Source organism: Macaca mulatta, chromosome 2, assembly GCF_049350105.2.
Source record: "Macaca mulatta isolate MMU2019108-1 chromosome 2, T2T-MMU8v2.0, whole genome shotgun sequence".
Lineage (NCBI taxonomy): Eukaryota > Metazoa > Chordata > Mammalia > Primates > Cercopithecidae > Macaca > Macaca mulatta.
In genome coordinates this window covers 169,380,154-169,406,641 of record NC_133407.1, presented here as the reverse complement: position 1 = coordinate 169,406,641, position 26,488 = coordinate 169,380,154, and the positions used below count along the sequence as shown (strand labels likewise).

The 26,488-nt window shown below is 40.5% G+C and overlaps 1 protein-coding gene across 50 annotated transcripts in view; it reads right to left on the bottom strand.

Annotated features, from left to right (window-relative positions):
- Positions 1-931: 931 nt before the first annotated feature.
- ZBTB20 (zinc finger and BTB domain containing 20) overlaps positions 932-26,488 on the bottom strand; it is an 814,450-nt gene continuing 788,893 nt past the window's right edge. For all 50 annotated transcript variants that reach the window (XM_077993859.1, XM_077993890.1, XM_077993875.1 and 47 more), the window contains 2 exons: positions 17,534-19,138; positions 932-6,707 (listed from right to left, as the gene is read on the bottom strand). In XM_077993859.1, coding sequence (XP_077849985.1) covers positions 6,286-6,707; positions 17,534-19,138 — 2,027 coding nt within the window. In that variant the 3' untranslated portion in view covers positions 932-6,285. The remainder of the gene's footprint in view (positions 6,708-17,533; positions 19,139-26,488) is intronic.

The window sequence follows — 26,488 nt, the reverse complement described above, 5'->3', positions numbered from 1 at the left end:
GTCTCTTGTGAAAATACCTTAATTGAGGTCACTTAAGATTAGATTTCAGTCTGAAAGTCTACAGTTTATGGAGCAAAAGGTGGAGCCTGAAGAAACCACTGGAATGGCAGGTGTTTTAGTCAGCGGTATAGAAAGATGGTATTTCTTGTTTCAACCCATGGCATTTTTACCCCTCATGCAGTGAGGAGAAAATATATAGTTCTGAAAAAGAACCCACACTACGTAGCCCTAATTTTCTACCTCTTCACTCTAAAAAGGATGGAAACAAGCTCTACTATTCTACAGCCATTCCTGGGGATCTGCTAAGGTACACTGCTGACTGCTATAGACTCAGTGTTAAAGGACAAAAAAAAGTCTTCAGAGACTTAGAAAAGTCTTTGGAATATTTTGGTCAGGCTAGATCATCTTGATACTCAGTGCTAGAAACGATGCTTTGGATTAGTAATTTCCACATTCTGAGTTTACAGGAACACTGAGTCACCACAGCCTTTTCTCTTATAAAGGTTTAAGTGACATCAGAAATAGCAACTCTACACAGAAAGCCCTTGGGAATATGAAAATATTCTCTCTCAAGAGCAAGGGCTCTTCCATGCCCCTTTTCTGCCTCTATATGTAGCCTGAGTACCAAGGTACAGATTGCTTTTGAAAGTTTGCCCCATGTAATCTATTTCCTGGGTACCTAAGAGAACAGCCATTTTCTTCATGAAAACACAAAGAGGGGAAAGAGGCTGCTGCTGTTCCAGTAGGAAGTTATGTCTAGCCCCCAAAGCCTGGTGGCTGGGTCAGCTCAAGCACTCTCTTCATGCACTGCAGGCTCAGGAGGCATTGGGTTGCTTTGCTTTTTCTATGGAATTAGGGAGCCTATTGAAATTCTAGTGCACCCTTCCTTTTGTTTGTCACCAAGTCACATGGTTCTGTCTTCAGTGTCCTATTTTTCTTTTTTTTTTTTAATTTCTTTTTCTGAGGAACAAAATTGGCCATTTAAATAAAGTTCTTTTCCAGTGAGTAAAGAGGTTTCTCAGAGCCAGAAATCACTCAAAAGAGAGTCTGTCGACCCTACCCATGGAAAAACCCAGAGATTTCTCTAACCACTTCTTGCCAAACTTCCTAGTTTTGTGATTGGATGTTTCTTGGTTTAGCATTGTTTGGTGCTGAATACATTTTGCAATTCTTTTGTTCTCTGTCCTAGAGCTTCCATTACCCTGGACTTCAACTCATTACCAAATTAAAGAATTCTTTTAGAAGATTTCTTTTAAGAGTCAGGTCACAAAAGAAAGGGCACCCTCCTGTTCTCCTAAATCTCAAGGGCATCTCGGGTTGTGTCTGCTCTTAGTTGCACCTTCCTTTTGTTCCCTTTTGATGTAGCAGCACACTGGCTATAGCAGAGGCAGACCTGATTTGATTATCTGATACCTTTTCCGCAGAAACATATATCCCCTGCTCCCAGCCCCAACTAACCAAATAACATCTTCTAGAACAACAGAGGAAAGCTCCAGAATGGGTGTATATCCTGTGACTCCTGGCCAGATCTACCTTGCTCCCTGTTTTCCTAGGGGTCACAGGTGTTGTGAGCATTATGGAGGAGCCCCAACAAGGAAGTGACATAAGCTTTTACTAATGTTTTCTCAGGAATCGTAGGGGTTTTATAAGGGGCATACGGCATTTCTGATTTCTGTGCTGAGAGAAAACATTGAGTTTTGGGCACGGGCAGAGCACAGACAGCTGTTGTGCTTGTGTGAGGGAAGTACAGATAGCTCAAGGCTTTAGGATTGAATATGAAACAAACATACCTGGAGGAAAATTTTCTCTTTTCATTTTCAGAATTCACAAATTCTTACCGTTCATGGGTTGAAAAAGAGTATTTTTGGACCGTATAGAATATTTTGGTGATGCAAAATAAAACTCTTATGACTTTTAAATACAGCAAACCCAAGTCTTTCTAAGGCCAAGAGCTACTGTGACCTCTAAGATGACTAGGAATGAACTGAGGCTAGAATATGAGCAGGAAACTATCCAGCACACTTAATCATGGCACAAATAGATTCAAAGCATTAGGAATTTGGGAAGAGAACAGTCTATAAGACTGTTACTAGGAGCTAAAGTTTACCACTCATTAAAATATACAGGAAACCATTTTGATACAGAGATTTTCATTTCAGATTTTTTTTTTTTTGCTTAGCTTGTTTCTCAGTTTTTCCCCCTGTGTAGAGTTCTATCAGATCCATGTATTCCAATTATTTTCTTTTTCAGGATTATATTTCACACAGTTGGGGGCCTTTTTTGTACAAATGTTGGCATTTAATAAGGAAAAATTGCCTATGATGCTGAGATAATACCAATGTTTTTAGTGCTAGAAAATATTATTTTTTATAACCATATCTAAATATCTTGAGATAAAAATTCCCCTTTGACTTTTTTTCCTTTCCCTTGTTTGGCAAATTCCATTATAAAATTATAAATTGCTAAAAAGTGTCCTTTCCATACTAGTTCTTCTTCCTTGTACTCATCCTAAGAAGTCTTAAATCTGGAACATTTGCTTTTATCTTATCTATCTGTTTCCTGGCTACTAGAAAGAAATTTTTTTTTAGCACTGATATCACCCTACCATGAAGTTCCAAATGTAAGATGACTGTAGGACTTGAAACAAAAAAAATTAAAAATATCCACACTCATTCTCTCATTTTGAAGCAAATGTCTTTCCCTATTTCTAAAGATATTTGTGATTGTTTAACTTAAAAGTGAGAACTGACAATCTGAAAGCATCTCCATCCTTTTGAAACAGGTCCAGATTGGTTTATTTCCTAAAATGTCACTTTGGAAAGTGGCCATTTGATGGGCCAGGAACATAGCAATAAACAACTACCTCTTTGCTCCTCCAGATTAGATCTCCCACTCCAATCCAGCTTCTTCCTCTTTCCACAAAATAATTTGTCAACTATTTTACAATGTGACATGTTTGGGAAGGATAAACATACAGTAGGAATATGTCTACTGCTATGCAAACCTGGCTGGTCCATTTTGTCATGGACTACAATGATTATATCACCTCATTAAGAATTCTTTAGGGATCCTCCACCCCCTCTCCCCCCCCTTTTTTTAAAGAGACACTTCCTTTACAGGGAAAGGATGATAGTCTCCTCAGGGTTTCAAGTCACCTGCAGCTTTTTCTCTACATGTTCTACCAAAAGAAAAGGTGGATTCTAACCCAATTGCTTAGCATTTTACATGGCAAATCAGCATTAAGGCAAATGGGTCTATCTCAGATTTGAGAAACAGAAAGCTACATGTGGCCCATAATGGCACCTAAGATCAACTTTTCAGGAGGTATTAGTGAAAATTCTTCCTACTTTGCTAAATTTGAACAAAGACACTTTCAAGTCTACTACTGTTAAACAGTTAAACATATTTTAAAGTGGCTTTTTGCCTTCTTTCATTTGTAACATGTATTGAGTGATTTCATGTCATTATCTTCTAGCTTTGAGTTTTTTTTCTTAAGGTCAATCTTCTCTTTTTATTTTATGGGTGGAATCACTTGTTTTCCAAAATATCAAAACAATTCCATGACATAGTTAATTAACTAATGCTCCCTCTAATGGTGGTAAGTGGAAATATTAGTTTTACAACACTGATATTTTAAAAAGCAAAATTAGCAATAGAAAAATGAACTTACTTTATTTTGGAAGCTGTTCCTTACTAACTGTTAAAACAGGTCAGTTTTGGACACACAGTTCTTGGTAGGACTCCTCTTAGAAATCACAATAGGTTATACTCAATAGTCAGTTAACCACCCAAATGTACATTAAAACTTCTAGCAAAATATCCACTGAATTAAGCACTGTGGGACCAAACCAAACTCACAAACACTTCAGTTACACTAACCTTACTAAGCGTCACAAAGAACTTATGAAAAAGATCCAAGTTAACCAAATGTCTGAAATATATGAATAAAACCAATTTAGTCATTACAGAGTTGTTTGTGTTGGAAGATTTTCCCTCGTTTGCTGCACAGTTTTTGTAAATAAAATGCTGACAGGAAAATTAGAAGGAAAATTAAATTAAAATGTAATGTAATTTTGAAACTAAAATACTCTCTCCTTTCTTCTTTTTAAAACTGTAGTTTGGTGTTTTGCTTTGTTTAAAGATTTGCTTTCCCCTAAGTGTGTTAAAATATGCCCAGCAATGAAATCACTTTGGGAGTTTTAGCTAGGTTTAAGATATCCTAAATTTGAGCCGGAATCCCTTCAGGACACTGTCTATAATGAAAATATCTCTATTATTATACCTTGATCAGGACCGAGGAGAGAAATCCCAACTAGGAAGAGAGAGTGGCATCTGGTATGATGCAATAGATTGGTGGTCTTTTGAGTGGTGGATGTTGGCATCTGGGAATTTTTAAATTTCCCTAAACCCTCTCTAAGAAGCAAGGGTTAATTAGTCATCTGAAGAATGATCATCTTATTTAGCCCTCTTAACCATGGTGGAAATAGTCAGAAGGTGATATTTGAAAGGAAAAAAGTAATTTTGGCATCAATGCATCTTGAACTGTAACAGGCTTCTCATAATGATGCTCTTTGCAGTTGGGAAGGGTGAGGAGCTATGGCAGAGTTTTGTGAACTCCTCTTCCTGGCTGATCACAAAAGAAAAGATCCCATTTATCAAGACTTCTAGACCACTAGTGTTTCACCAAGAAAAAAAGTAAAGTCAATAGAAATTCTAGAATTGTAAGATCTCAATGAAATTTTGGAGAAGCAAGCAATCTCTGAAAGATAAAGTCTCTTCCATGAAAAAGAACAGAATTCTAGATGGATCAGTTGAAAAAAATTATTCAGTGGGGCAACTTAAGCTTGCTAAAGTCAAAGAACTACATATCAAAATACAAAGCAGCAATTCAAATTACAGCAGGGATGGGCTGGCCACAGAGGCCCTCATCAACCCAGGCAATACTTAAAATAATAAAAATTAAGAAAAATTAAAAAAAATATGAAGAAAATATCCTTCCTCTCTTTCAAATATAACTATAGTTGCCTTTTATTCTTTCTATCTGGAAGCAGTATCGCTAACCTTAACAGTCTTGACTTACCAAAAAATATATATATGTGTGTGAAATAAAATAAAAGAGAAGGAATTGGTGGCAGTGTATGCAAAACCAAAATGAAAAAAAATTACTTTTAACAATTTCACTTTTTTTGTTTTTTTTTTTACACAAATACTGTTGTAAATATATTAAAAAAATCAGCATTCTATCTGGTAAACGTCACTTTTGCCCCTCTATAAAATTTTGAATTAAAAAAGCCTCAAGAACTTTTTATTGTTCCCCCCACCCTCCATTTCTCTTTCTTTTTCTCTTCCACAAGAATATATCCTGACACTTTTTTTTTTTTTTTGCAAAGATTGTTGGAAATAATCCTTCTCTTGTACCTAGAAACATAGGTGCACATTTCTGATATCTTTGTTTTATCCGCATTCCTGCCTTTCATGAAAGTCCCTCTTGATTGTGCTGAGGCTGTGGCTCAGCGAAGACACTGAATAAATACGATAGCCACTGTTGCTTGTTGCTTGTCCAAGTCTTCCTGGCTTCTGCTGCAAGAGGGGGATATGGAGAAGGTGGGCCAGGGTGTGTGGACCCGGGCAGAATCTGGGGGAGAAGCCTGCCATTCGTCTTTCTTTCCCACACCACCGAACCCACTGCCCTTCCCACCCCCACAGCCCTTTTATGAAATCAGACAACGTGGTAGGTGGAAAACAGCAGGGCCTTTCCTCTGGGTTTTCAACCAGAAGTGATATTCCACAGTTTTAACTGGTTACTGTGAAGTCCAAGCGGCCAGAATTGTGAAAATGTCCACTGAAACACTGCAAGCGGTGTACTTAAAGACAGTAGGCCTTTTAGATTTTGTTATATATTTTTTGTAGTGCTCTTCACAAGTGGAAATTTTTTTTTTTTTTTTTTTACTTTTTTTTAAAAGATTTTTTTGTAAAGAAGGGTTGTATTTAGAGGCCAGTAGCTAGAGATCCAACCAGTGGACCTCTTGAAGCACTACCAGGCCTTAAGGCCACCATCCGAGGGAGACTGGGAAAACTATTATTCACCCAAGCCTCCGGAAATGTAATGTACCAGCAGGCAAAAAACAGTTCTTCATGTAGTACAAAAGGAAACGAAACAAAAACAAAAACAGAAAGTAAAAATGAAACCAAAACATTTCTTAAATTCTAGTGCCATAGCTTTTTTGTTTGTTTGCTTTTTGTTGTTGTTTTGTTTTGTTCATAAGAAAGAGAGAAAGATACTACTTATCCGTCAGACACATGCATCCTCATGTGGTCGTTGAACTGCTCGATTTGGTCAAACTTTGCTGGGCAGACGGAGCAGACGTAAGTGGTCCCCTCCGTGCAGGCCACCACGCCTGGGGGGCCAGCGCGGGCACCTGGGGGTGTGCCTGCAGGGGGGGTCCCATTGCTGGCACTGTGCAGGGCCACGTGTCGCTCCAGGAGGGTCTTGTGAGAGAACTTCTTTTTGCAGATGTAGCACTCGTAGGACTTCTCTCCCCGGTGGAGGCGCATGTGCACGTTGAGGGAGCTCTTCTGGGTGAAGCGCTTGTTGCAGATACTACACTGGTATGCCCTCACTCCTGTGTGTGTCACCATGTGCTTGATAAGGTAATCCTTTAAGGAGAAGGAGCGCCAACAGATGCTGCATTGGTGGGGCTTCTCACCTGTTGATGTAGGAAGAGACAGCAAGCAGGACAGAGCGAGATATAGCAAGGGATGGAGAACGAAGGAGAGAAAAACAAGACAACAAAAAAGAAAAACAAAACAATTAAAAAATAAAATCTGATTGCTTAATGGATCATCCTTGATTGAAAAAGTCCAGGTCCTGCTAGCCTCTCATGTGCAGAGAAATTTTGCTTTATGGGGATGCTGGGACAGTTTTGTTTTCCATTTCCCTATGCCATAAAACGGCTTTCTTGGAAAGCTACCAGATATTCCCCACTAAAAGTCTTCAAAGTCACTCTGTGGAAAAGGGAGGCTACTTTTCAAGGGGGCCACTTTCAGTGTCCTGATTAGGGGATTTAGTGTTTCCCATTAACATTATCAAACAAATATAAGAAATAAAAGAGAAGAAAGATCTCTGGAGACATGGGGTGCTCTAGAATCCTTGAGAACTAAGGATATTGGTCACTATAGCTTGGTTCCTTGGGGAAAATCCCCACTTCTAGTAGTCTGTCTTATAAATACATCTATGTGTTGATTGCGAGTTTTGAAAATATTTGCCAACATAGGAACAAGTCATTTTGAAGAGTTATACTTTCAAGTTTATCTACTTTAGACAGAAATCTTCCTAACATGTAACTTAAGGGTTAATTGCCTGTTCTCTATTGACTGTACTGAGCTGCAGGCTGGCCTCATCAGGTGTAGAGGCTGAGTAGGCAGTGGGCAACATGATGATATCAGACTCAAATGGTCCTATTCAAATCTGGGCACCAACACTCTACACACCACTCTGACAAATCACCAAATGCCTCTGAGGTATATAGTCCTACTTACCTCATTGTGCTGGTGTTGACATAAAATACATATGAAATCACTTTGCAGACCACCAAGAGCAGTGTGGGAATACATGCATGGTATTCTTATTACAAGGATACCTCCCACCCCCATTAAATGCTTCCATATGCATTTTGAACTCTTGGGTCAATTTTTAAAATAGTTTTCCTGCATCCTCCTTTGCTCTCAGCCTGTTGGCAGAAACCCTTGTTTCTCCTCATTTTACTGCTTTGGTTTGGCTTAGAAACCAAATGATCAAGTTTGTTACAAACAGTAAGGTAAGTAATAATACTCAGTCACTTAATGACCACATGAGGTATTCTTAAAGTACATGGGCCTGTGGCATCTCTTTAAGATAATTACTTAAAGACTTATTTTCTTTGTGCTGTTTGGTCTGAGCTCTGCTCCTGACAGGTGAGATGAACTGCGTATTTGGTCGATCTCTCACTTCATTCCTGATTGCCCAGTATAGGCCCTTGCCTCAGAGAAAAAAGTCCTTCTTCCATATATTCTTTCATGATCCAAACTAAAACCCAAAGCCTCTGAAACTCCTTAGGGTAACACTGCAACATTCGAACTATGCATCAAGGTAAGAAATCTTTTAAAATTTGAGCTAACTTCCATTTAAAATATATGCCTTGGCTGTTTTTCCTTTTTTTCCCCATTAAGAAACAGAAGAGCTTTGATGTGTCATGGTAATAGCAGCAATGAAAACAATCGCCATGTATTGAGTGCTGACTATGTAGCAGGGTTGGTATTAAGTGCTGTATGTTCATGATCCATTTTACTAAACTTTTTTTCATCAGGAATTTTTTTTGTTGTTGTTGTTTTCAAACATAAACAGATATGTTTTGAAGCACACTGACCAGACAGTATGATGCATAAGATCACAGGGTTAGAAGAGAATTCTACTTTTAGATTAGAACAGGAAAGTTTAGGGAAGCCTCATTGCTAATAATCTCAATTTGCTGAAGACTTCAGTCTATGCACAGTGTTTACATTGGTACTTTTTTTTTTTTTTTTGAAGTAAGACATTCCCTAAGAGAGACAGTCATGCATGTTTTTAGCCGAAACATTTCTGTCAGCTGTAAACATGCTTGGAAGTCAACTGGTCTTTGCTATCCTCCTGCTTTCAGACAATTTATAGAGGCTATGATGGGCTGGCCAACTATCATTTAAAATGTGTCTACCTGTCACCTTTTATGGGAAACGTGCCTTAAACTGCAGATGGTATTTTGGCTGCTAGGAAGTTGAAACTTCATCTATGTTAAAATGCTCTGCTGTTTGAAACTTTCACCTTCTGTGTGTTTTTCCTCGAGGCAAGGTCACTGATGAAGCCTTTTTATTTTCACACTCTTCTAATGTGTCTATAAATTGATTCTTCACAGTTGTCATGTTTCTCTCCATAGCATATATAGGTATGCTGTTTGTGTGCATGTAGTATTGGCTCTACCATTAATTACCCATGTGATCCGGGGCTTTTTAAGTGTTTTCATCTCTCTGGGTTTGTTTCATTTTCCGTTTGTGAGGAGTTGGACCAGGCACTTGCCACATGGTCCTTTGTGGATTTAGCGGTCCTCAGTCCATGGTGGACCACAAACCCTGAGGACTCTAGTCCTGGCCTTGTCAGTGAATGACCCGAGGGCAACCTGCTTAGTCACTGAATGCATTACCAGTCCTACATTTTAAATGAGACAAAGTATCCTGTTCCCTTCCCTGCCACAGAACAATGGTATGTTATTTAATAAACAGAAATGTTTGCAAAGCACTTGGGAGCTCCTTAGAGGAAGGTGCTGTCTATAATTATTGAGGTGCTGTGATGGTGGAGTGTAGGTATTTCAGAAACTGTTTTACTAAATGGGGTATATTTTCAGATTAGTGAGGTGCTCACAACCTTCACTTCTGTATGAATTTGAAACGCAGTCACTCAGCAGGAATGAATGATTGTGTTTTAAGAAAAAATTTTTCCCATGATTTTCTTGTGTATTACTTACAGCAATCCCAAAATGGTTTTAGATATTATACAAAAAATGGATGAGTTCTGTTGATTGTTGCTCTCCAGGTAAAGAAACAAAAAGTGAAGATAAATGGTCAGAGATGGCTTTCCAGGTTTAAGCCTACGGTTAGGAATGAGAAGTCTGATTTGTCAGAAGGGGACACAAAGCAAAAAGTGGATACTTGAATTATAACATCAAGGGGAAGGTCATATAAGTTCCTTCACTTTAAAATGATCCATTTGGGCCTATACAGATGTAGGAGTCAGATATGAATTCCATTTCCTTGGCTGAGTGACTTGGGCCTGTCATTTAACCTCTATAAGCCTCAGTTTCCTTATCTATAACTTGAGAATAATCTAGTAAGTACCTGTTTTGTGAAGGTGTTTTGAAAATGGAAGAGATAAAGCACTTAGTACAGAGCATGTGGTCATTTTAAGAAAAATTAAACTGTTCCATTTATCACAAAGGAACCAAGGATAAATGAAACCAACTGCGAAATGACTTGCATGGCATATGGAAGTCAATCCTGAATTTTTAAAACATTATTTCAGATAATCAATAAAACAAGTGATTATATTGCAGCTATGTAATTCAGAGTTGGGGTATAGTCGACTCTCTCAATTACATATGTGAATGGCAAGAAGTGGCCTATGGATACAATGTCAGCACAGAGCACAGAGGATTTCCTAGGAAAGCCGCAACGGAGCACTGGAGGCACAGAAACCAAACAGCAAGGGAGGAAACTGAGGGGGAGGCAGTGCCCTTTACTGCCTTGCCAATGGTGTTGGGCATGGTAAAAATACACATTTTTCTCAATTTTTCAATGCCAGCTCATCACCTTCTTCTCATGAACCAGCTCTGACACTTAATCTACTATGACTGAAAAGTGAAAAAAAAAGAGGAAGAACGATACTGCTTAGGTTAGAAGATGCAGAGCGTTCTGCCTGAAGCTCAGAAAGTTCAGGTAAAAGCCATCCTAATGGGTAAAGACACCCAACTTTGAATAGGAACCTCTTGCACTGGGGGCTCAACAAGAACCCACTTATTCTACTGATTTTTTTCCCCTCATTTTAACCAAGGCTTCTCCTGAGCTGTGAAAAGGACAATGAATGCTGTTATCAGGAGATTTTTCAGAAGCACTGTTCCTACCTAACTCTCCTGTTCTCTCTGCCTCCCCATCATTTGCCCTAGTACAATGCCTTCCTCTTTCGTGAGTATAGTGACGGGTCAAAAAACCAAGACAGGGTGCTTGATGAGACAGCAGGCAGCAGGAAGGAGAAGAAAGAGGAGAAGGTGGGTAGTGGAAGATGGCCACTGGTGAGGAGAGCAGAAGGAATAATTGAAAGTGCAGGTCCTCTGAATGGGGAACATCGAGACTGGACCAGAAAATGGGGTACGTTCCAGATTAACAATGGAAGTACATTCAGATGGAATCATATGGAGCTTTTACTGGTTGCAGAGTGTAGTCTCCACCAAGAGACGTCTGTTTAAAAGAGGACCCACATGGTCGGGTGCCGTGGCTCACGCCTGTAATCCCTGTACTTTGGGTGGCTGAGGCAGGTGGATCACCTGAGGTCAGGAGGCTGAGACCAGCCTAACCAACATGATGAAACCCCATCTCTACTAAAAATACAAAAAAAATTAGCTGGGTGTGGTGGTGGGTGCCTGTAATCCCTCCCAGCTACTCAGGAGGCTGAGGCAGGAGAATCACTCGAATCCGGGAGGTGGAGGTTTCAGTGAGCAGAGATGGCACCACTGCACTCCAGCCTGGGGGACACAGTGAGACTCTGTCTCAAAAAAATGGGGGGCCCACACACCTGAGATATCAGTGGTGTGATTGCCTGCCAGCCTTTCTGTTCATTCCCTGGGATGTGATCCTGTTGCCAGCTTGGACTGCGAGGCTAAGAGGGACTGCCTATTGGGAATATGCTGCATTCACAAAATATCTGTGGCTTCAGTGACAACTAAGATATTTTAGTTTTAAGCAGAACTTTGGAGCGTTTCATACATGTTACTTGACTTTTCTTACAATTTTGTGAATAGAATGGATATTAACATCCCCAGAAAATAGCATCTCCAATTAGAGAGTTGTACTAACATCTTGAAGGTCACCTAAGAAGTCAGTAACACCTGAGAGTATAAAATACTAGCCCAACCAGATTATCTTCCTCTCCCCTGTTAACAATTCTTTGTTCTCTGGATTATGCTGCAAAATGTATGATGCTACTATAACACATATTAATGGCTTTGACAGTTTTACAGCATTCATAATTAAGTGTTTTCACATAAATTATGTTATTCAATTCACAGAGCAATCACGTAAAGTAAGTACTACAGATCTGAAAAACTGAGGCTCAGCTTGGTTATAGAACTTACCCAAAGTCACTCAGTCAGAAAGTGGTAATATCATGGCTTTCTCACTCCAAACCTTATACTTGTTCCTTTACACCCACTGGCTTGATATAATTAATAGTTCAAGCTCCATATGGGGATTAACACATTATCTTCGTATGACTATTATGGCCCAATCGCCAACATTGTTATGCTACTATTGTTACTATGTCTATTTACATTGAATTCATGGCTGAAATAGCTGATCTTCTCAAAGCAATAAGCAAAATTACCATATGTGCAGAGGATACCAATGGGCTAAAAACAGTCATCAATGAATGGGCTGTTGATAATATGATTCAGAAAACGCCAAAACACTTATCTTTTATGGGTGAAAAAACCCACAAAAGTGTGAAGACAGATATATGTACAATGTATTCTCTAGCAAATAAAAAAGAGAAAAAACAAATTTAAAAGTCTTGCTATGAAAAGAATGTATCTGTGTATAAGTCCCTTGAATTAAATTCTCCTGGAAAGCATGTTCACATTTAAAAATTTTCTTTTATTTATTTTATTTCAATGGTTTTTGGAGACCAGGTGGTTTCTGGTGAATGTGCAAATTCCCCAAATGAATGGGCATATGAAAGTGTGATATACATGTGTATATACATGTGTGAAATGTATGTCTCTGTGTGTGTGTGTGTTTCTGCTGTCACAGAGCTTACATTCTAAGGGGAAAGTGTTAAGCTAATACATGAAGATATAAATGATACAAGTCAGTACTGCTAAATACCAGAAGGGATACATTTGCCCTGTGACCTATGTAATTTGGAAAACTCAACTTATCTCTTACATGTGATTAGTTTCTGTGATATAATTTATCCACTACAAAATCAAGCTTTGATCCACAATTTTGATTTACTTTTTCTAAACAGATTCTTAGTAGTAGAATTTTTAAAAATAATGTTATGTAACAAAAGCAACCTGATGCCATCCTTCTAATTACCCAGGCTCACCTCTCTAGGGGATTGATTCTCAACTTCAGCATGAACCAGGGCTTGTTACAGATTGCTGGGCTCCATCGCCTGAGTTTCTGATTCAGGATGTCTGGGGCGGGGGTGAAGGGTGGGGGAACATAATCTGCATGCTGCTAGTGTGGGGATCATGCTGCTCCAGGGTTATCTTTGAATTTTCCCTATTGCTTGCCTTCCATATCCACGTTGACACTAAGGCTTATCCTTCTTATATTCTCTGTCTTTCCCTTTCATTTCCATTCCTTTATTTGACTTCTGCTTTTTTCTCTTGATGGAAGGGGGTAGAGGTGAACACTGCTTTGCTCCCTGACAGGATGGTTTGTGTTATCTTTGGTTTTTTTTCTCTAATTCTGTTGCTTTCAAACATGCCCTTAACTCTTAGTTTCCTTTCTCACAACTTTTATGCAGCTGCAGTAGGTGAATGAAAGAAACTCCTAGAGACAAGGAAGTCCTCTGTGGTTTTTTTTAGCAGTGGATAAAGATTGGTTAGGTGAGGAATTTTCATTTTTACTGTTATAAAAATTGTTAAGGAATAAGAAAATTCTTTTATGAAGAACATTCAAGAGCAATCTAAGGAGTATAAAGTAGTTCCAGTGTTTAAATTCCAAAGAGGAAGGACACATGTCAAGCGTGTATTATTCAGAGACAGGAAATAGAGCACAGCAACTCAGTGTCTCCTGGGTACTAGGGGCGAAAAGTAATAATTGATGAGGATTTTTTATTTTTCTAATTAAGTAACACTTTGCCTCTTCTGAAAAGCTCTCATATGCATCATACGTTTACATCAGAAGGCAGGAAAAAATCATTTTTATTTTAAAGTCAAAGAAACAGACGGTTGTGAAATTAACTGACTTGTTGAAGGACACACAGCCATTTAGAGGAAACAAAACTGGATCCAAATTATCTAATTCCAGTACAATCGTCTTTCATTTGTGCCTCTACTTTAAATTTTTGTGTTATAATCACTATGAAATATACTTTACAACTAAAGCTTCCTTGATTCTTAAAGGTAGAGCTTAGCTCCAAAGTCAATATGACGGACTACTTCTTTGTCTCAAACACATTTTTTTTTTTTTTTTTTTTTTTTTTGAGACAGAGTCCTGCTATGTTGCCCGGGGTGGAGTACAGTGGTGTGATCTCCGCTCACTGCAACCTCTGCCTCCTGGGCTCAAGTGATCTTCCCACTTCAGCCTCCCAAGTAGCTGGAACTATAGTATGCAGCACCATGCCTAGCTAATTTTTAAAGTTTTTGTAGAGCTGGCATCTTTCCAAGTTGTCTAGGCTGGTCTCAAACTCCTGGGCTCAAGTGATCCTCCCACCTTTACCTCCCAAAGTGCTGGAATTACAGGCGTGAGCCACCATGCCTGGCCCCAAACACTCTTTCATGAATGTGGATCATTACCATAGAGCAGTACAAGATTTTAACTGGATTCTGAATCTTAGAATTGATTCTCTCTTTTTTTTTTTTTTTTTTTTTTTTAAGAGATGGGTACCAGGTTGGCCTCGAAACTCCTGGGCTCAAGCAGTCTTCCCGCCTCAGCCTCCTGAGTATCTGGGACTATTGGTGTGTACCATCACACACAATTTATCTCTGCAGTCGTTGAAAGCAACTACCATCTATATTAAACTTTGGAGTTACTGAATTGCTAAGACAGTTACTCTGCAGGTCTATTGGTTTGCATAGTAGCTGTGATGGAGAGAACCCAAATGTCTTTCTTTTTAACTTTGTCAAGCTATTCTTTCTTTTTAGGATTCTTTTTAGTTAGAGTATGGGTGGGAACACAGAGTCCAACCCTACTCTTACGAGTATCCCCATGCTCCCTAGAACCTTTTTATATTAACATTTGGACTTTTTGCTTTGAATTTTTATCACTTCCACTGGGTTCTTGTAAAGTTTTGAGGTTCCATTTTTTTATGTTTTCCCCAGAAATTGAAAAGCTCACATTTGGAAATGTGAGCTACAACGAACCCAGGTCTTGAATTATTTCCACATGTTCCGGCTGTCTTGCTTTTTGAAAATCTAGACCAATTGTTCTAAAACTTTGTTAGGTTAGGGGATCCTTCACTTAGACAAAAGTCTTGAAAGACCGATAGGATTTCCAAACTGCCACTGCCAAATAATTCTGGAATGACAGGGAAGAGCATTACTTCTTTTAAATTAGGGGCCTGATTGATATATGCACATTATTATTTTCAGGTGGGGCTATATTATACACACCATTACAATAACATTCATAATTTACTGAGGATGTTCATAATTTACTAGAAGACTGAAGTTCACACTTTAAGCATAACTCAGATTTATAAAATGACTCTACCTATAGCTTTTGCATCTATAATGTCTGAGTGCACAAATCCTTTGTTGGTTTTCTCATGTCCAAATCTAGTTATCTCAGCTAACCACAGAATCTTTGGTGAATCCATTGGAGAAATGTCTTTATACATCAAAACGATATTTTTTGGTAGTACACTGAAAATTTTATGTTGCAAATTTAAAGACTTACCTTAGTATGTGATCTAACGGCATGTGTGAACTTTGTATCTGATAGGTCTACTTGAAGAGCCGTACAGAGGGAAGAGTAGATATGTTTATGGATCCAAGACCAGCAAAGTCAAGTTTGGCTAAGGAGATACTTTCAAATGGTCCTTCCTATACCCCTCCCCCCAAGTTCCTTAATTTAATGGCTTATACATCAGCTATCCGGGGGAGGAAAGGATATAAACTATGTGATAACACTCTATAAATAATAAGTTGCTACAAAATAAAAACATTACTATTTGATTACTTCACCTAACAATGGTGATACCTAAACCATATGGAAAATTTATTGTGATTGACCTCAGGTCATTAGCACATTCACATTTATCCCTATAAATACACATAGCGACTTACCACTACCCAAATTTCTTCCTAAATTCAGTAGTGAGTCACTTTGTTTATTTGGAAGTGTGAATACTGTGATCTTTAAAAACTGATTCTCATAAAAGTACACACATTAATTTACATAATGTCCTGACTTACACTGCAAAGAAGGCAAAGTTTATCTTAAGTAATGTTCTATTTGAGTTGTACAATTCCATGTTTGATGCCTTGTCTCCATCTCTGTTGCTTTCTTTCCCTTCAGTCCCCAATCTAAACTTTGCTGTTTTATGTCCTGTCTCTTGGATTCCTACTACTTGACCTGAGAAACAAGGTTGTTTTGAGAAACTAATTTGTTTTCATGTATCAGAATTCGAGTATGTAACTTTTCCCTGGTAAATTATGTGTCATTTAATAAGGGTATTCTGAGGTCAGGCACAGTGGCTCGTGCCTGTAATCTCAGAACTTTGGGAGGTTGAGGCAGGCAGATGGCTTGAGCTCAGGAGTTTGAGACCAGCTTGGGCAACATGGTGAAACCCTGTCTCTACAAAAAATAAAAAAGTTAAACGGCCGTGGTGGCATGTGCCTGTAGACTCAGCTACTTGGGAGGCTGAAGTGGGAGGACTGCTTCAGTCCAGGAGGTTGAGGCTGCAGTGATCCGAGATCATGCTACTGCACTCCAGCCTAGGTGACAGAGTAAAACCTTGTCTCACCAAAAAAAAAAAAAAAATTTCAAATATAATGATCATCAATGTTGCAGGTATTCTTAGGTCCAAGAGAATCTAGGTGAAATCAAAATTGTTTAGGTACTCACTTATATGGAGGCACATCCATGGAATGCCCAATTCTATGGGAATTCCATATCTCTGTCCCATTATGGAGCTAAGGAAAAGGACTGGCTGAGAGATCAGGAGATCTTAGCTCTGGAATCACAGAATCTAGGGATGAAACACAATCTTGCCCATCTTGATGACTGAATCCTAGGTACAAAATCCCTAAAAATGTTCATCCATTTTCTCCTTGAATGCCTCTAATTACAGAAACTCACTCCATATAAAGGCAGTCTATCTGATATTAGAACATGTCTGATTGTTAACAAAATTTTTCTTTTGTTTTGTGGAAAGAATCTCCTGATAGCATCTAATCACTGGTCTAGTTCTACCTTTTGGAGCCAAACTATACAAACTGGACATCTGCTCCTCTTAACCATCTTAATAATAGCTACCACTTATAGAGCACTTATTATGTGCTAGGAACTACCCTAAAGACTTCACATGTAGTAATTTATTCTCAAAACAGCACTATAAGGAAGGTGTATGACGCTTATTCTTATTTTATATGCAAGGAAACTGAAGTACAGAAAAGTTAAGTAATTTTTCCAAGGTGACAAGGTTTAGTAGTGGCTAAGGCCAAATTTAAAGCCAGGCCATCTGGCTCTGGAGCTCCAGCTCTTCCTGACTACAATATGCTGCCTCTGAAACAGAAATACTTGAATATGGCTTATATGATGCCCGGAGTCTTCTCTTCTGCCGTCTGGACATCCCTAGGACATCCCTTCTCCATAAAGGATTTCTGTGATGGTGTCTCTTGGTGGCAGGGTGCTTTGTTCTTATGATGGGAGGAACACAGTTGGGGCTTCTAGAAGAGGCTTGTGGTGGGGTCAGTTTAAAATCTGAAAGATGATCCCAGACCTTCCCTTCTACCTGCCCACTTTGCCTTCCCACAGCCCCCTCAGCCCCTGCTGCCAGGCCTCCAGGTGGGGTGGCACTCACCTGTGTGTACGAACATGTGCTTGACGTAGTTCTGTTTGGCGGTGAAAGTCTTGTTGCAGAGAGTGCACTCATAAGGCTTTTTTTCGCCTTGCCCACTGGCTGTGCTGTGGCCTGCGGATGAGGCCAGGGGCTGTGGCGCTGGCAGCTGTGCAGTAAAGGTCGACAGGCCGGGCTGGGACACTGTCACAAACTGGGTCTGCTGGCCTGCCAGGGGCTGTGGCAGGCTGAAGAGGAAAGGCTTGGGGCCACTGCCCGCGGGCTGGGTAGTGAAGAGGGCTGGCAGGTAGGTGTTGCCAGCTGTGCCAATGACCTGTGTGTTGCTGGTCAAGGTCAGAGGCATCCTCAGGTTGCTGGTGAGAGTTTCTGTCTGGCGTAAGTAGAGCTGGGTACTTGGCAATGGCTGCCCGATGGACGTGTTGACCGAAGGCTGTTGCAGGACGCTCTTGTCGGAGCTGTTGCTGACAGTGATAACAGTGTTGTCCATCTCCACTTCATTGCTTCTCTCCGGAGAGGAAGCACCTGTTTCTAGCTGGTTTGGCTGCGGGCCACCCTCGGCAGGAGCTTCTGCAGCCTGCTCAGGTTGGGCGGGTTCAGCCTGGCCGTCCCGCGCCGCCCCAGGCCCAAACTGCTGCTCCACCGAGTCAGGCTCGGTGCCTATGGAGGAGCTGACGCCCGAGTCGAAGCTTTCACCTTTGGGCTCACTCTCGGTGCCCTCGGCCTGGTCTGTGTCTTCCGTGCACTCCTCGGATTCGTTGCGCTCCAGGATCTGCACCCTTTGCTGCCCGTAGTAGTCGTAATCGTCCTCCATCTCCTGCTTGATGTGGATGTTGCCCACTAGGGTCTGGATGCGCACAGGCCGGGGCTGCTTGCGGCAGTGCGTGGTCTCGGGGGTGGTGGACAGGTAGCGCTCCATCTGCTGCGAGCGCTCATGGATGCGTGTGATCCAGCTGGGGTCTTCCATGTGGTGGTCGCGGGGCAGGCCGAGTGCAGTCTCGTGGTGGCTGACCACTGCACCGCTGTAAAAAGAGCGCTCCCCGCTGCCATTCTGCATGGAGCACGCGTAGAGTGCCGAGTAGATCCTGTCCACGCTGTGCTGTGGGTGGCTCTGCAGGTAGCCCGACTCCGTGTCGCTGCTTTGCCCTGACGTGCCTGACTCGGGAGTGCCCCGCGGCGTGTCCTGGCCCGAGTCTTGGATCCCCGGGAACACATCGCCCACGTTCTGTGACACGATGCGCGTGCACTCGTCGATGACTGTTTTGATCTGCAGGATGCTGGCGGCCGTGAGGATCTGCAGAGCTTCCGACTGCGAGACCCGTAGCACGCCGCTGTACATGAAGTCAATGAGCTTTTGCACTGACTGCACTGACACCACCGACGGGATCTCGATATCGCTGTAGCCAAGCAGCAGTTTGTCCTGGAAGAAAGGGCTGCCGGCTGCCAGCACGCAGCGGTGTGCGCGCAGCATGCTCCCGTGGATGCGCACCGTTACGTCACAGAAGTGGCCACGGTTGCGCTGCTCGTTGAGGGTCTCGAGCACGGAATTGCTGAAGTTGTGAAGGTTGATGCTGTGAATGCGCTCGGTCATCCCCTTGCAACTGATGTCACCTGCAGCATGTCAACGCAGACACAAAACAGGCATGGGTCAGATCTAGCTGGCTGCATTCCTAGCACCTAGGTTTCAGGTGAGTAATGCTCATGGCTCCTAGAAGCACTGCCCTTACATACGCAAGCGGGGAGATGGACAGGCTGCGGCATACAAGCTGTAGGTACGATGGCCTGAGGGAAAAGGACCTTGAATTTTGCTCCAATTCCGGCCTTAGCGCCGCAGCCATTTTGGGTATCCATGTTAATTGCCCAGAGCTTCGGCTGAGTTAGAGTGGCCTAATAACCAGATGGTTTGCTTGCCTGCTATTCCTATAGCTTCAGCAAAAAACTGAAAGGCAAATGGAAGACTTGTTCTTATGGCACACTATACCTCCACTTTATTTTTATTTATGCATTTATTTACTTGCCTTCACTTTAGACAGGCCTAAGCCCAGATTCTTTGGGAGAGTTTACATTTCCCTCAACGTATCCAAGTCCCTTATTTTATTCATACACAGTGACCATATTCATAGTTAACAAATAAACCTCCTTCCTATTAAGTCATATGGCATATTATCAAAACCCAAACCATGTATGCAAAAATTCGTGAAAATTCAACCCAGACTAAGACGTCTACCAAACAGTCATGACCATGCTTTCCGGATGATGGATGGGCTACAGAAAGCAATCTGCTTGCTAAAGGGGCACTCCATGGCTGCTTTCTGTATCTACTCATTCTTCTTGTCATCTCTGACAACCTGTCTGAGCACTTTCTAGGGTGGTTGTATGTGATATGGAAGGTTTTCTGAATTTTCTGAGGCTTAATGAAGAAGGAATGTTAAAAAGGTCAGAGATGGCAGTTCTGACCCAGGAGACTAGAGTACATTGGCGATCATATTTATTATTCAAGCGGGGCACTTTCAAGAGTGAAAGGGAGCATTGTTAATAATTAGGCCAGGATAGCAGGACTAAACCAGAAGTGGGATATATGATCTCCTTGGGTAATAGGGTGCTTTATGTACTTGCCACAGCGAAGTATTAAACAGCTCCCAGGAGGAAGGCAACAGCTATGTGGAGGCTGCGGATAGCCTGACCCAGTGCCACCCCTATAATATAGGCTGTATGACAAGGGATAATACTGATAAGATTTGGATTCAGAATGAGAAAGAAAACAGGTGGCCACAGCAGATCTTAGGGCTTTTCTATTTTTCTAGCTCACCTCTCAAATGGCTCTAGAGAATTCCCCTGCAAATAATTATTCAATCAGATTCCCCATTCTGGCCTTTACAACTGAACAATCAGCTTGAGAAAGTGAAGTAAGTGGGCTTTCAAAACCAAATGGCCCAAGCACTGACTGTTGGCTTGTGACCCAAATCTCTCCATCTTGTGAGAAGCCACCTGAGAGGTGACAGCCTGCAGATAGGAAGAAGGCCTACCTCCTCGAACTCTGACAGAAGACTTGTTCAGGAAACTCAGTTCAATGAGCTTTTCTACCTTGCTTCACTCAATCACCCTCACATGGTATGAGCTTAACTTAATAAATGTTCAATAATACAATTTGCACTAATTTGTGTAAGAGCATTCTTTCTTGTTTTGACTCCATCAGGTCTGTTATGTGCCTAAAATATTGTATTAGGCTACAGATTCCATCGTTTTTACTTATATAAGACAAGTTCTCTTTGCCAGATTAAAGAATTAAGGTGAATCCCCTGTAACCATGTTAATACAAAATACGGCCCCAAAGAAGGGCACAAATAACCTAGGAAGGTCTGTTCAGGAACTCAATCAGCAGACGACCAAATTTCAAGTTCTTGCTGAGTTCAATCTACATACATACCACGATAGTAATCACAAGAGAACATTTTTTAGGGGTTACGGTTCTAACTGCTTTATGTATATGATTTCATTTAATCTTACAGCAACCATGGGGAGTAGATGATATTATTCCCATTTTACAGATGAGGAAACTGAGGCCAGAGAAACTAAGAAACTTGCTCAAGTACGCACAGGCAATTGCTGGTAGACTGGCATTTAAACCCAGGCTGTCTGGCTCTAGAGTTCACCCTCTTCACTGCTTCATTATATTGCATAGTTTGCCCCAGACTGAGGTCTGGCCCTTAGGGATCCATGGCTCTGTTGTAAAGCTGTATGAAAGGCTTTGTCCACCACTACCTCCAGCTGCTTCTATACCTATCCGTGATTTACTATGGCTTTCATGTTTCTAGGCTGTCATGCTTCGATATAGCCTCAGTTGTCTAACTTAAATAACTTATTTTTTTAGATGTCACAGTGCAAGAAGTAAGACAACTAACTAACTGGCACTATGGTGTAGAATTTTCGATATACAATTTTACTATAAACAAGGTCTCTTTCATTTAAGAAAAACAATAGGCAGTAAAACTGGTTGTGTCTGTGATCATCTCTGGGTAGGATGGATTTATTACATTTTTTCTATGCAAGTGAAAACACTCTTTAAACACACATTTGCTGATAGCATTGGTTACAACAATAACACTAGAGATGTCATATATGACAGAGTTTTCTTTCAGATAATTCTGGGAAGTAGCTCTATCACAATTATCACAATAATTAGTATCCACGTAGTATCTGACAGTGTATACAACTCTTTTACATGTAACATCTCATTTACCCCTTATAGCAAGCCTATATGTGTTCCGGACATGTTTTTTTTTTTTTTTTTTTTGGACAGAGTCTTGCTCTGTTGCCCAGGCTGGAGTGCAGTGGCACAATCTCAGCTCACTGCAACCTTCAATACCCGGGTTTAAGCCATTCTTGTGCCTCAGCCTCTCGAGTAGCTGGGATTACAGGCGTGTGCCACCACAACACCCAGCTAATTTTTGTATTTTTAGTAGATGGGTTTTCACCATGTTGGCCAGGCTGGTCTTGAACTCCTGACCTCAGGTGATCTGCCTGCCTCGGCCTCCCAAAGTGCTGGGATTACAGGCATGAGCCACTGTGCCCAGCCCTTCAGGACAAGTCTTCTTATTACTATTTCATATAAGAGAAAGTTGAGGCTCTCAAAATGTCTAAAAGACTTGCCCCAAAGTTTTACACAGTAGCACATGGCAGTGTTGGGATTAGATCCTATGCCTCTTAATGCTTTTTCCACTGCATAACAGTGGATCACTGAGGAATGAAACTTGAAGTGCCCAAAGATCGAGAGTTACCTTAATTCTCAGCAGAAAAAAAAAAAGACTCTGAAAGTAATGATGAAGGTTGCCTTCAGAGATGAGAAATGAACACATAATCACACACACACACAATTTCATGAGAAAAATGCAAACTGACCGGACTGGATTGCAAATTTAGTTCATCTAAACAATCAAGTTATCTACTAAATAGTCTGAGTTAAGACTTCTGTGATAATATTGCCACCAACTTCATTAAAAACCACAGAGACAAACCTAAACCTGCACACTTACACAACCTGACCTGACATGGCTGGTTGAATTTTATAGACACAATTCTTAAATATCTCCCTGAGTACACTGGCCCCACACTGCAGTGAACAGTCATGAAAAGCTGAATCGTTTTTGCTGATATGAGTACAGATGCGAAGGGGGACCCTGCCTCCCCATTCAAGCGCTCCTCATTCCTCCAGCACACAATGCTGAGGCAATTCCTTTCCCAGGCTTTCTTTTATTTTTAACACTAATACAGTGGGAAAAAGTTTCTGCCACAGCAAGGCAAAGTCCAGGCTTTTGTGAGCATGTCCTTTTCATCCAATGGACATTAATGTATAGATTCCAATGGAATAAATCTGAAATACTCTACTGTAGAAGATTTGTCCCCCATTGAAAACAAATCTTGATTAGATGGTTATTCAGGGAGTGTATAGGAAGGAATGGTGTGAAAATGCTAACTCTATTCTTTCTTAGATTGGCACTGAATAGGCATTTGGGCTATTCAAAAAAAAAAAAAAAAAAAAAACCCACCACCACCCAAACCCCAACCCTATCAACTGTACAAAACCACAAAACTTTACATAGAGTATGTGATTATGTGTATTTGGGGATTCTTCCCCACCCGAAATAAAAAATGCACAGTGTTATGAACACAAAACTGATGGCAAAATGAAAAAGTGATAAAAATAGTTCTCTGTTTTAAAATAATAACTCACCTCCTTTTCACCAGAGTAAAAATATAGAGTCAGCCTGTGATGGCATTCCCCAGAAACATGGAAGGAATTGCAGTAATGAACGTCATCATGTATTCTAAGTGACTGTTCTGCGAGAGCACAACACAGACGGGGCTAAAGCAGGGGTGAGTACCGAAGGGAAAATCTGCCTGTGGGGAATTGGGGATAGAGGGCCTGACTCTCTGTTTTGCAGGAACCTTGCTCCTGCCTGTCCCTTAAGCTGCAGGGGTCCAGGGATAGGACTTAGCATGAGAATAAAAAGCTGCCTGCTCACAAGAGAAAATGAGCAAGAAAGGAAACAGCAGGCAATACAATCTCTTTTAATTAGGTGTGAAATCCAGTCCTTTCTCAATCAGGAGAGCAAAAGGATATATAAAATGAGACTAGTGCGAGGGTAAGATGCTATAGAGGGGGATGGGGATTTGAAATCTCTGGACTTGGAAGGAAACACCATCTCTCAAATGAAAACCAATATAAATTTCGGTCCAGTTAATAAGCCTAAGTCAAGTGGCAGGGCCAGAAAGCCTTTGAGCTTTCAATTTGGGGCGCCAGATGAGGTTAGTGGGTCTGCACATGAAACAGGGTGCAGCTTGCCAAGTTAGTCACACTAGGAAAGAGTTAGTCATCTCTGGAGAAAGGGGGGATGTATTTTGGTGACTGAGCTCCCTTATTCTCCAAACCCCCTGCCTGGGGTAAGACCTCAGTTACATCTACTTTACCTCTTCATATATGCCAAGGGAGTCCTGCTGAATCCCTGCACTAGAGGAGGTATCATAGTTTCTCGCTCACAGGTTCCATCCAGAGCAAATGACTCTGAACCACCCTGCTCTCTCTTTCTATCTCACTAGTATCATCACAGTCTTGGGACGGTGGCTGGGAGCACTGGAGAAATCACACGCACATGGAAGGTGGCAAGCAGACAAGATCTCTTTCTCCTACCCTGGCTCCACATACCTGGCATATCCCAGCTGTTATTACTTCAGTAGTGAGACTAGGGAGGGTCATCAGCCTAGGGGAGGGAGAGCTGTACAGTTTTACTTACCCATTCTTGGGTGAAAAGGGGGATGTTTTGGGCCATCTCCCAATGAGGGTTCTCCTCTATCTTCCAGATTGTCTAAGCCCAGTCTGGAGGACCCATCAGGGATTTCAGCACATTTTTTAGCCATTGGTAACAGAATTCTTCACATAAAACATACATCAGTTGTTGAAGTTAGAAAAAATTTGACTTTACACTTGCAGAAATTTGACTTTCAAACATATTTGCAGGAATGGCTACCTATGAAAGTTGGGGACTAGCTGGATGTGCTTTTTTAGTCACTACTTATTATTTTATCTAGACAAACACATTAAAAATTGCTAACTTGTTTACAGTATTTACAACACCACTCTATTTATGATCCCACTACTGTAATTGGGTATGTCTTTAATATTACCTGAATTTTTATTCATTCATAGAACATTTCTAGAGAATACTTAAAAGTAGTTAAAGGTCCTTGGTTTTATGTTTGGGTTTTAGGGGGTATGTATAGTTTTCATGAATGGACATGTTTATACTTTTATAGGAATAAGAACAGTGGCTTTCATCAAAATCTCAAAGGGGTCTGTGTTTTCCCCAAATTAAGAGCTGTGGATTGAGATTCAGGCATCCCTCTTGAAAATACTTGTAACTACTTTCCATAGTCAAAGCTTCTAAAACTGTGGCAAACTTTGTGATTGCATTACTCTCTGATGCATAAGGTCTGTTGAACTAATCTTTTCCATTTACTTAAGTTGAGCTGATGCTATTTTGTGTAAGAAAGCAAACAATCTTAGCCAAAACGAGAAAAGTTACTTTTCAGAAGAGAAAGATTTTTGAAAAAGATTGAAAGGGAAGACAGAAATATAGATAACTACTAATACTAGTAGAAATCTGGATTATGGCAGCCATATCGTTTACAACTGTTGAAGCTAACTATTATTTAGCAAACTTTGTCTTACTCAGAGTAGATACCTTTTGACAGTTAAGACAAATCCACAGAAGAATTAGAAAACACCCTTTAACATTTTTTGACTGTTAAAAATTAGATATTGTGGTATAATTTGAATAAAAAATAAATATAAACTCAATATACACATCTAATCAGCCAAAAAAATAGTTTACTTGCAAGACTTTTTTCCTCCTTCCCTTTCTTCCTTTTTGCTGTTAAACCACTAAGTTTTACTAAGCCTGAAGTATGGGGAACAAGGAGGCAAAATTGAGAACTACAAAAACATTTGCCCTGTGATTTTCAGGCCCATCCCCAAATCTTGACTTATCTCCCATTCCTGACTTCTTTTTCCTCTCTTCACTCCACCAAAAAATAAGAGCTTTGTACTTTATCTAAGGCTGAGAACAGATTTACATTACTAGTGGGATTTTACAGGTCCAAAGGAGAAAGTAATTCCAGAAAAGTCTTTTTATTTGGCCTTAGAGGTCTCACAGTTTCCCTTGGTTAGCCCAGGTCTTCGGCTTGCCTTTTTATGTTAAGTCTGCTGTTAATCTCTAAGAAAGGATGAGGGCATGCCTGCCCATATTGTAAAACTGTAAATACAACTGACTTATGAATGAAGTTGCTTTTGGGGTCACTTGAATTTTCACCAATTCATTAGTGAAACATTTACTGAGAATACTCCACTGTAAATGGAACCATAAGGATACAAATGATCTGAAATCTAAATCAATGAAAGAAATTTATCCATAAGGATCTTTGATGTTGGAAACATACATTAATCAATCAACTTCTCCCAGACCTCAGTGCTCACGAAAAGCTGTGTTTTGCTTTTCTTTGTGGAGCCTGTGAATATCATAACTGATCATGTTTCCCTCTTGGCTCTGTTTACTAGGGAGCGCAGAATAAAAATTTAGGCCCCCTTTTAGCAACTATGTAGGACCTCATGGTACGCTTTTCTATGTAAAATTTTCACCACCCTCATTATATTATCAATTATTTATTTTACCTCTACTCTGATTTCTTTTTTTTTGTAGTTATATAGAAATATATTTCCTACATATTTATTAACAGTTGAATATTATTTTAAGCCACCTTAAATCCCTTACTTATGAGGTGAGGGCATAATCAATCAATCAACAAGTAATTGAGCATCCACTTTATGGAAACCAATTCCAACCATAACTTAAAACTTCAGTCTTGAGTATTATCAGGCTATATGCTTTATGAATTTTTATACTTTGA